The sequence below is a fragment of the Homalodisca vitripennis genome, unplaced genomic scaffold (genome assembly GCF_021130785.1).
Source record: "Homalodisca vitripennis isolate AUS2020 unplaced genomic scaffold, UT_GWSS_2.1 ScUCBcl_2364;HRSCAF=7046, whole genome shotgun sequence".
NCBI lineage: Eukaryota > Metazoa > Arthropoda > Insecta > Hemiptera > Cicadellidae > Homalodisca > Homalodisca vitripennis.
In genome coordinates, this window is record NW_025778501.1 from 88,851 (window position 1) to 99,779 (window position 10,929).

Below are 10,929 nucleotides of genomic sequence, written 5' to 3' on the forward strand. Positions count from 1 at the left end.
CAGAAAGGAACTGACAGTAGAGTACAATATTTGTTTGTGGCTCCCATGTTGCGTCACTTATATCACACTAAGGGTTACTATCACGATTTGACTATGTGATTGACAGTAAGAGAGCGCTCCTTAATATTTTCTATTTTTTAAATATTTTCTTTAACAGGACCACCACCACAAGTGATGACACAGAATGAAGTGGCAACAAGGGCTGGTGTGTTGGCACACCTGATGTGTAATGTAACAAGTGACATGGCTTACAATGTCAGCTGGTATCGTCTTGTGAGCAGGACATCCACAGGTAATAAACTACCTTAACAATTTGCCCACAGTTGTACAAACTTATTTACTAAATTTATTACTAAAAGAAAAAACTTCTTAAATTCTTTAGCAATTCTTATGGTTAGTCATTGTTTTTCGAAATAAGTATCGTTAGTAATAATTTATAAAATTGTATAATTTATACTAAAAAGATTTTAAATAATGTAATAAATAAAATACAACTATCAAGATGACATAAAGGTTACAGGTTTCTTTTCTCTAATTAGAAAAAGGTATTATAAAATACTATTGTTATTACAAAAAATACAACAAATAAGATTTATAAATAGTATTTTATAAGTAGTATTTTATAAAATAGTACTGGCTTTATTTCAGTATAGTAAACTAAATGTAAAAATTACTTTTTAAAGTTATTATTTGTATTATTAAAGTAGGTCATAGTACATATAAGAAGCAGTTAATCTAAGAACTCATGATTGGTTAAAACTTTATCATTCTATCATTCTCAACAACTATACTGAAGAACTTTCAACGATCAAACATTGCCATGAAATAGTCACTATGTATAGTAACAGTAAAGTTTTTTGACAAATGTAATGGAAATATGTCACTGGCTAGTGGATAAAACAATCCATTGAATAGTATTAATTTTGATATTTATATGTCTTTGTCTTAAGTTGGAGAGAGAACAGTATAAAAGTAGCATAATTTCAAACATTGGAAATAGTTCTTGAAGAGTTGAAAACCAGATCTAATAGTGTTGAGTGAACATAAACTAAAAATTGATGAGATAAAATTTGCTAAAGTTAATAACTATTCTGTTATAAAACCAACTATTGTCGCCAAACATGTGGTGGTGGAGGAGTTATGATTTTAGGCAGCAACTCTTTACCAAGTTAAGAGAGTTGTAATTCCTAGAATTAATAACTTATGTATAGATAAAGAGTTTGAATGCTGTATTGTTTCCTGCCGAGCTTTTGATTTTTCTTTTGTATTAGTGGGGTTGTATAGAACTCCAGGTTTAATTTATGATGGGCCTCTTTTTGGATAAACTGATATTGTTTTAACTATTTTAACTGAAACTTATGAGCATGTAATTTTAGCTGGGGATATAAACATAAATGTATTGCATTGTTCTAAAAGTCATGATAGATTAAGTAAATATTTTAAGGCAACATAACATGCAAGTACTTGGTGAATTTTCCGACTAGAGTTACCCTGGATTGTGAAAGTGCAATTGATAATATTATAACAAATTTACCGAAAAAGTCACTTATGGTTGAAGGTGTTATTACTGAGCTCTCTGATCATGATGCCCAACTTTTGAAAATTAATGTATGTTGTAATAAAAAGACATCTTTTAAGACCGAAACACAGTTTTTGTAGAAAATATACAAGAGAAAAACATTGAGATCTTTAAAAATATGTTGAGCAATGAAAAACTTGGTTGGAAGTCTACAATGCAACAGTAGACACTAAATACAATGTTTTTCATGAAATTTTGATGTACTATTTTGATGTTAGTTTTCCTCTGGTCAAGTCTAGGGTAAATTTTAATAAAGACAAATGGATAAATTATGATTTGGAAAAAGAAAAAAGCGGAAATTATAAGTTTAAGTCAAACTACAAGATTAACCAAAGATAGAACACTAAATAAGCTATTAAAACAGTTGAAAAAAAAATTACAGCAAAAAATTAAACTCTTCAAAAAAGGAATATATTGAAAATAAAATTAGAAATTCTGAAAACGTATGTAAATCTACTTGGAAAATAATTAATAATGAAACAAAAAATTATCACAATTTTAATAAACATATTAAATTGATTTATGAAAACCATGAATATTCTGAACCAGAGGAAATCTGTGAAATTTTTAACAATCATTTTTATTGACATTGTAGATAATGAAATATTACCAAACTTGTCATCACACATCACTGTTAACACTGGTACCTTTAAAACTTCTAATGCTAAAAGTTCCACACCCAACCAGTAAGTGAGGAAGAATTAAATCAGATTATAATGTCATTTCCTAACAAATATTCAGCAGGCCACGATGAAATTCCAATGCCAATTGTCAAGCAAGCTAAAATGTACCTGATCAAGCCCCTGACTCATGTTATAAATCCTCTTTTGTGTCCTGGAATCTTTCCTGAAAAACTGAAAATCTCTAAAATTATAACCGTTTTCAAAAAAGGAAGTGAAACTGAACCCTAATAATTATCGACCTTTATCCATTTTGTCTACTTTTTCAAAAATCTTTGAACGTGTGATGTATTTACGACTAGTTGATTTTCTTGAAACCAATAATATATTTGACAGAGAACAGCATGGCTTCAGAGCTGGTAAGTCTGTCATAACTGCTGGGACGGATTTTATTGAATCCATAGTGGACAATATTGATAGAGGGAATTATGTGGTTGGCATTTTTATGGATCTTACCAAGGCCTTTGATAGTGTATCACATGAAATATTAATAGAAATTTTAAAAAATATTGGTATTAAAGATTTTACATTAAACTGGTTTGCTTCTTATATTTCAAATAGACCACAGTATGTTGACTTGCAGTTTGTAACCAATTAAATCAAATCACTCATGCAAAATCTTCTTTAAAAATATCAAGGCATGGAGTGCCACAGGGTTCCATTCTGGGGCCAATTCTTTTCTTACTTTATATGTTGGGTTTGCCAAATGTTCTGACAAAAGATCAGAGCAAGCTGTGTCTATAATGCAGATGACTCTAATTTAATAGTTGCTGGTAAAAGTTTGAATGAAATAGAAATTGCAGGTAAAACGGAACTCATGTGTATTAATAATTATTTTTGCAGTAAAAATTTATTACTAAACTTTAATAAAACAAATATGATCTCTTTCTGCACAAAACAAAATAGAAAAAAACTTATGCCAAACATAACAATAGACAATATACAAATTTCTCAATTAACTAACACTAAATTTTTAGGATTACTTCTAGACGAGAACTTAACTTGGAACGAAACATATTTTGGCTTTGCAAAAAAAGATTTCTTCCGGATTGTTTGCTCTTAAAACCATGTCAAAATATTGCACACAACTGAAATTTTGAAAACCATTTATTATGCCCACATACATTCTCATATAAACTTTGGTGTTGTGTTGTACGGGGCCACTAGTAATTCAAATCTGTTAAGCATTCTTCAACTTCAAAAAAAAGCAATTAGGATAATCATGAACTTAAAGGATGGGGAATCTGTGAAAGAGTATTTTTCAAAATTAGGAATTTTAACTATTTACGGAATGTATATACTGGAAACTGTTATGATGGTTAGATCAAATTTTGACAAATTACCCCGATTGGGGTCAAATCACAACTACTTTACTAGAAATAGAAATCAATTGGCAGTACATAAACATGCATTGGAATTTCATTATAAAAAAACCTAGCTCGGCAGGTATTAAATTTATAAGCCAAGTCCCTAGGAATTTATTTAACATAGAAAATGATTTATTGTTTAAAAAACATTTTTAAAAGATTTTTGACAGATAAGGCTTTGTATTCATTTGGAGAATATATGGACAACATAGGATATAATCAAATAAAACATGTAAGATGATGCCATTCCTTATTTGTATAAATTCAAATGTAATTGTACAAATAATATGAATAAAGTTAATTTGAATTTGAATTTGAATTTGAATTTGAACATGCAGAAAATAGTCATTTCAGAAACGCAAGTACTGATGTGGACAAGTGGAGTTGTGTTACAGATGAGAATTTGGGATTAAATGTGTCACTTCAAACCAAATACCACAATTACATAACATTCAGTAGAACAAATTTAAATACAACATAGAAAACTGCATCAAAACTATCTGATTGTTCATAATGATCTTTTAAAATAATATAATTTAAAAGTTTATATTTAATAAATATTTCAATTTGTATGAGCCGTGTTCAGAAAGTAAGTACCATGTTTAAAAAAAAACAAGTAAAACAAATCTTTTCATCACAATTTTATTTCTATATGAAAGCCCAAACCTTAAACTATTTTTCTAAATAGTTTCACCGATGTTCTAACACTTGTCTGCAGGTGATTAATTTGCCTATGCCCTCTTTGTAGAAGGTTCCCACCAACGAATGTAGCTATGACTCTATGGCAGTTATCACTTCATCGTCGATTTCAAAGCGTTGGCCGCCTAACTCGCGCTTCATGTTCAGGAACAAGTGGTAGTCAGACAGTGCCAAGTCCAGGCTGTAGGGTGGGTGATTGAGCTGCTCCCATCGAAATTGTCAAACCAATGTTTGAGTGTCACCAGCGGTATGGGGCCGATCATTGTCTTGGAGCATTCCTCTCCGTTTGTTTTGAATTGCATGCCTTAGTTTTCTTAAAGTTTTGCAATACCTTGCCGTATTAATGGTTTCACCTCTTGGGAGAAAATCAATCAGTAAAACACCTTTCAGATGCCAAAAGACAGTGCAGATAATTTTTTGTGCAGACATTATCATCTTGAATCTTTGCTTCTTAAGGGATTGCATGTGTTGCCACTTCATTGACTGCTGTTTGGATTCCGGTGTGACATCACGGATCCAAGTTTCATCACCTGTCACAATGTTGTTTAAAAAATCCTCACCATCATGACTGTACTGTGTGAGAAAAGTGAAAGCACTTCCGAGTCTCTTGGTTTTGTGCACATCATTGAGCATTTTTGAACCCATCGGGAACACTAATCCTGCGGTAACCTAAGCTGTCCGTAATAGTTTTGTACAAAAGAATGTGTGAAATTTGTTGGAAATCATCAGATAGCGATGTCATAGTAAAATGTCTGTTCTCTTGGATTTTTTCATCAACTGCCCTTACCAGATCATTGGTGACGAGAGAAAGCCGACCACTTCCGATTCTCATCATGCTCATTTGTTCAACCGCCATTGAACATTCTAACTCACTTTCTCACCATTTCTTTACTCATCACATCTTCCCCATAAAAATATCGAAGTTGATGATAAATTTAAGCCGGTTTCATATTCCTTGCGTTCAAAAATCTTATTAGAGAATGAATCTCACAATCGGCGGATCACTAATTGTCTGAAACATTTTAAACGTTCAGAGAAAACTGAAAACATAGTGTAGAACAACTAAAATGGTATGAGTCAATAGTTAGTGAACAAGGACAACTAGTGTGCATGTGTGGAACACCGATTGCAGTCTCTTTGACATCATCCCACACTTCTGCAGCCATGTAAATAGCATCCTTTAAGTTAGTATCTTTGTAGATTTTAAGGATTGTTTTATTTTCTTCTTGGACAATTAGTGCACTACGAAGCAATGCTTTTCTAGTAACGCTTGAAAGCCTCAATCACTCCCTGGTCCATGGGTTGAAGAACTGAGATAACATTCATTGGCAAAAAAATCACCTTAAACTTCCATCTTCTCTCTCAATTGCAGAATTGTCATTTTATGGTTTGAGGGATGACAGAGCGTTATCAATAGCACATTTCCAGTATTCCCAGTTTTCTTCTAACGTTTTTAAACTCTGCCAAAGATGCGAAGGAACAAGTGTAGGCATGCATGAGAGCACACAGTGCCATCTAGGATCTAGCGACAATAAGAGCTTTCATAATCATAATATAAAATTTAACTTTCAGCGGAATTTGGTTTTCGGTTAACCAACTTTTGGATAATCAACGCTCTACTGTAGTTATAATTTAATAATTGACTGCCCAAAAGCTCTACAAGAAATTATATTTCTTTTTTTCTCAGTGTCTAGTGATTTAATAAATTGCCTGAAAGTATGAAAAAAATATCAAACACGATCATTTTTAAATAAATTGAAAAATGGTTATTTCAACAATAAAATATTAGTTTTTTGTTTCAGATACAAATTTAAAGTTAATTTACTTTTAACTATCCTCCCCCCTCGTTTGTTAATACCTTATATCTCTATTTTGTAGTTTGTAGATATTATATATATATACTGGGTGTCCCAAAATTACAGGACCAAACTTCACCAAATTGTTCAGGAGGTCAAACCGAACGAAAAACGTTATATAATGTATAGTCCTATCTTGCTTCGTTTACCTTAGATTGGCCATTTTGTTTTTTACATACAATCAATTTTATTTTTAATACGGGTTTACCGATTTTGTTGAAACTCGGCACAAATATTATAAAACATGAACATAAGTTGTAGTACATAAGTTTGGGACACCCAGTATATATATATATATATATATATATATATATATATATATATGTAGTGCTGCTATATATGAATATATACAGATTTATACATTGTTATTTTATGTTATTTTAGCTATTCTTGGGTAATTAATAACTTTATATTGATTATGGATTCTTTTTTGATAAGTAATTTAAAGGCATGTTTAGATTTGTATTCTGTTTCAGTTATGTCAAATATCTTCGTTTTACTATCAAGATTGTTTATTTTCGTTTTTTTTTTATTAGTTGGTACATCTAACCACTTGTTATTTTAATTTAATTTTGAATAATGAGCCTCAAATCAGGCATAGCATAATGAGGCCTTAGATTTTCTCAAACAAGTAAAGAATCTTAGATTTATTGTATAGTTAAGAAATGTTTATACATAATTAAAGTTAATTATTTGTATAAAATATAAATCAGCCTGACAAATTAAACAATGGCATTTGTTGTTTGTATTTTCTTTTAAATTATGCACATGAATGTAAATACTGTTCTGCAAATTTTCTTGTTTGAGAAAATAAGTTATTATTATCATGTACAGGGGGTGTCATAATGTGAAGCTTATTCTAAAGTTGACAACGTTTTTTCCAAAATTCTTGTACACAAAAACAATCTTGGTGCTACTGTGGTCTCATTTGTATACAGAAAGAAGACAACCAAGTTTGGAGCTGGTGAAAGAATCTCCACAGATTCGGATACACAGAAACAACAGCCTCATCTTACTTTCTCCACAGTTGTCTGACGAAGGATGGTACATATGTACAGCTCAAAATGAAGGTAATGCAATATAATATATTCTTTAAGAATCACTATTCCTAAATGTAGTTTGACAATTAAATCTTTTAGAGGAATTAATTATAAACAAAATTTACCTATTTTTAACTTTATATGAGATGTAAATTAGGAAGTAAATAAATGTATGTGAATAAAATAAATAATCTTTATTTGTCGTATGATCTCTTACGAGTTATTAACAAAGACAATAATACAGCCAGTTGAGACTAAGTCAAAAAAGTTCTTGAGACTATACAAGAGTTAAAAAGTTAAATAAACATATTTATAATATAACATTTAAAATAGTCTTTGAGATATTTTGATGGTGTAAAATAAACATACTTGGCATCATTACTTATCTTAAATAAAACCTATGTAAAGATTGTGTTTGATTCATGTAATTAATAGAAAAATTTGATTTGAAAAAATTCTACTTTTAGTACATCACATAGACACTAAATACTAATGTAAAATAAACTAAAGAATGGTGTGTTTACAATTTTACAACACAAACAGAATATGGTTTATAGTTGCTAAAAATTTATGTTAGACACATTGAAAAACTCATCTAGTGAACATATCTAGAAGTTGTGAAATTTAGTTTTAAAAGTATTTATAGAGTATTTAGCTATTAAGGTTACTAACTATTGTAGATTTTAACTGACATGACAATATGACTATTTCAAGTTTCATTACGTCTATAAAAAATCAATTAAAGCGTTATATTTTTCCTGGTGTTATACTCATGTGATTTATGTTTGATAAGATGAAAACTCTTTAATACATTACCAATAATTCATAAATGTAAATATTAATTACAGTTTGTATCTGACATTAATTCATAAATGTAAATATTAATTACAGTTTGTATCTGACATTTTTAAAAACAGGGGCTTACAATGTTCCATTAGGGTGCCTGTGGCATTATTCAACTACTTCCTTTTGCAAAATCAGGATTTCACAATATCTAAAGACAGACTGGAAATAAACAAAATATGCAGCTTTAATATAATTTTCATCAATACATTGAGTTAATGGTCTTATAAGAAAAATTACTCTGGATAGCCTGGAAATAATGTAATCAACATGAACTCCCCAAGAAAGTGCCTTATCCAAATGGATTCCAAGGAATTTAACATGGTCCACGAATCTCTGTGAAGAATCAATGCCACAAGGTCTAAGGCTGAATAACATTTTTTGAGTTTTATCTTCGTTCAAAGGGAATCTATTAACTTCAAACCAGATTGATGCCTCATCAATTAATAGTATTTTGAGCTAATAGTTGTAGTTGTTTTATTTCAGGGTTAGTATTTTTAAATTTTGTGTCATCAGCACACAAGCAAGATCTGCTATGCACACAGAATGGTAGATCGTTAATTAAAATCAAAACAATAATGGGCCTTGTACAGATTCCTGAGGGAAGCCATATTTTATATCTAGTTCCCCTGAAAATGTTTGAAAATTGTTTTCAAAATTATGAGTTTTGAACCTTTTTGACAATTCTTTTAAAAAAATTGAAATTTTACAAACCTCAGAACAATTTCGCAGTGGGCTATACACCATTCAAGTGGAGTGAGGAGGGGCAGTAGGAAATAAAACAGAGAGGAACAACGCAATTACAAACATAAACAATGTACATAATTAATACGTAAAACCCAATATCGGAGAGCCGAATAAGATTACTAGTTTACTTCAGTAGTAGTATAATTTGCATACCAAAGTTATATAACAAAAAAAATAAACTTGTTACCAGGTGCCTGTGTGCCTGTGGCACCCCCTGTGCGCATGCCAGTGGGTCAGAGTGTTCCACATAGTCAAAAAGCCTTACTCAGGACACAGAAGGTGGCCTGAGCTAAGACCTTTCTTTTTAAAACATCTTTAATACCTCAACTTATCAATTGCATCAGAAGTACATTTTACTTTTCTAAATCAAAATTGTGAAATGTTAAGGAAGTTATTATATTAAAAAAAAAAGAAATTGAGCTGGTCAAAGTCCAAAATCACAAACAATTTTGAGATTACTGAAATTACGGGTATGGGGGGATAAATTTCAGGCATATCTTTTCCCCCCTTTTTAAAGATAGGGCAGGTTCTAGAAATCTTCAGTTCATTGGGGAAGTATCCTTCAAGAAGACAGAGGTTAAAGTAGTGAGACAGGGATTCAGCTAAGTTAACATTAATTATCTTAAGCAAATTACTAGACATAAGTATACATCATTACTGTCCGAATTCTTCAATTTTATACTAGCTCCAATCACATCATTGAGTGTGATAAATGGTACAGGTGTGATGGATGTCGTGTTTACAAAAATCTGTTATGGTGTGAACATTCTTATCAATTTTTTTCTTAATATTTTCAATTAATTCACTGAAAAAAGTGTTGAAAGTATCTGGAGAGATTTTGGTTGTTTTGGATTCAACTGAACATTTGTTGTTAGTTTTCATTACGTGCCAAGCAGTTTTACATTTTGTTTTGTACAGTTAATTTTACAAATCTCAAGGTATATGTCTGTAATACCAATATAACATTTTAAACTTTTACTGATTAAATTATTTCTTTGTTTAAAATTTGTTATCAATGATGGTTAAATTGAAAGGAAAACAGGATTTTAAATATTTGCTAATTGTTATGTATAACAAAAATGTATTAGTGTTTTTATATATTCAATTTTTATAATAATACAATATTCACAGACATTTTTAAGAAACAATGAGGTACTTTAATGGATTTCTATTAAAAGTTGCATAATTGTGTTGTGCCTGAAAATTATTGTCATTTATATTGTGTGATTTTTTAAATCAACCTATTTTCAACCATAAAACACCAAAAACGGTTTATGTGTGTAAAATGTAAACTTACATTGTTACTCATGTTGTTATCAGGTGGAAAAACATCTGGTCGGGTCTACTTGCTCATGCAGGAGCTACCCGCGGTTCAGATCACAGCCAGCCAACGAGAGTTCACCTCAGGATCTTCTGTCGACATACACTGCCATGTCTTGGCTGGGATACCATACCCCTCTATCACATTGGAAGAAAGGCAATAGTATCATCCAGGTAATACATTAAGTGATCTATGACTTCATATGGAAATTTAGTGATATTACAATATAATAATTTTATGATTACTTTTATTATAATATTATTATAAAAATAATAATAAAATTATTACTAGCAGTTACCCATGGCTTTGCACATAATTTCATAGGCTTTTTATGAGCACTTCTGGTTCGTGTGGATTATATTTCCGATGCCAATGTTGAGTTTGCCTTGTTCCCACAATCAAGAAGATCTTTCTAAAAGTTTGTATTTATAGCTATTGTAGTTTACTCCGGTCTTAGTATTTTTTGCTCCATAGTTGATTTTACCTTGTTTCCTGATCAAGAAAATATATATTAGTACATGTCTGAGAAGCATACTTCTGTCACAAAAACAACTAAAATGGGTTTTATAAATCTTTATATTTATAGTAAATGTTAGATAGTAAACTTTGGTATATCTCTATTGCAGAATTGATCAAGTACGAGCATAACTTAATCATTTGCTAAAATGTATAGTTTAAAAGAATAATTTTATTAAAACTTTTATTTTATTACCTGGATATTTTTTCTTAACTCTATGCTCAACTGGGGTCACAGAGAAAAGGGTTGAAATAAGAAGTGTTGTTACCAAGCTTACTCT

The 10,929-nt window shown here is 30.5% G+C and overlaps 1 protein-coding gene across 1 annotated transcript in view; it reads left to right on the forward strand.

Moving 5' to 3' along the window:
* The window catches only part of LOC124371999 (hemicentin-1-like), a gene marked incomplete at its 3' end in the record, with an annotated part of 57,954 nt that extends 47,666 nt beyond the window's left edge, over nt 1-10,288 (forward strand). Inside the window, exons 10-12 of the mRNA XM_046830373.1 lie at nt 158-292; nt 7,120-7,251; nt 10,132-10,288. Coding sequence (XP_046686329.1) covers nt 158-292; nt 7,120-7,251; nt 10,132-10,288 — 424 coding nt within the window. The remainder of the gene's footprint in view (nt 1-157; nt 293-7,119; nt 7,252-10,131) is intronic.
* Nucleotides 10,289-10,929: the final 641 nt, after the last annotated feature.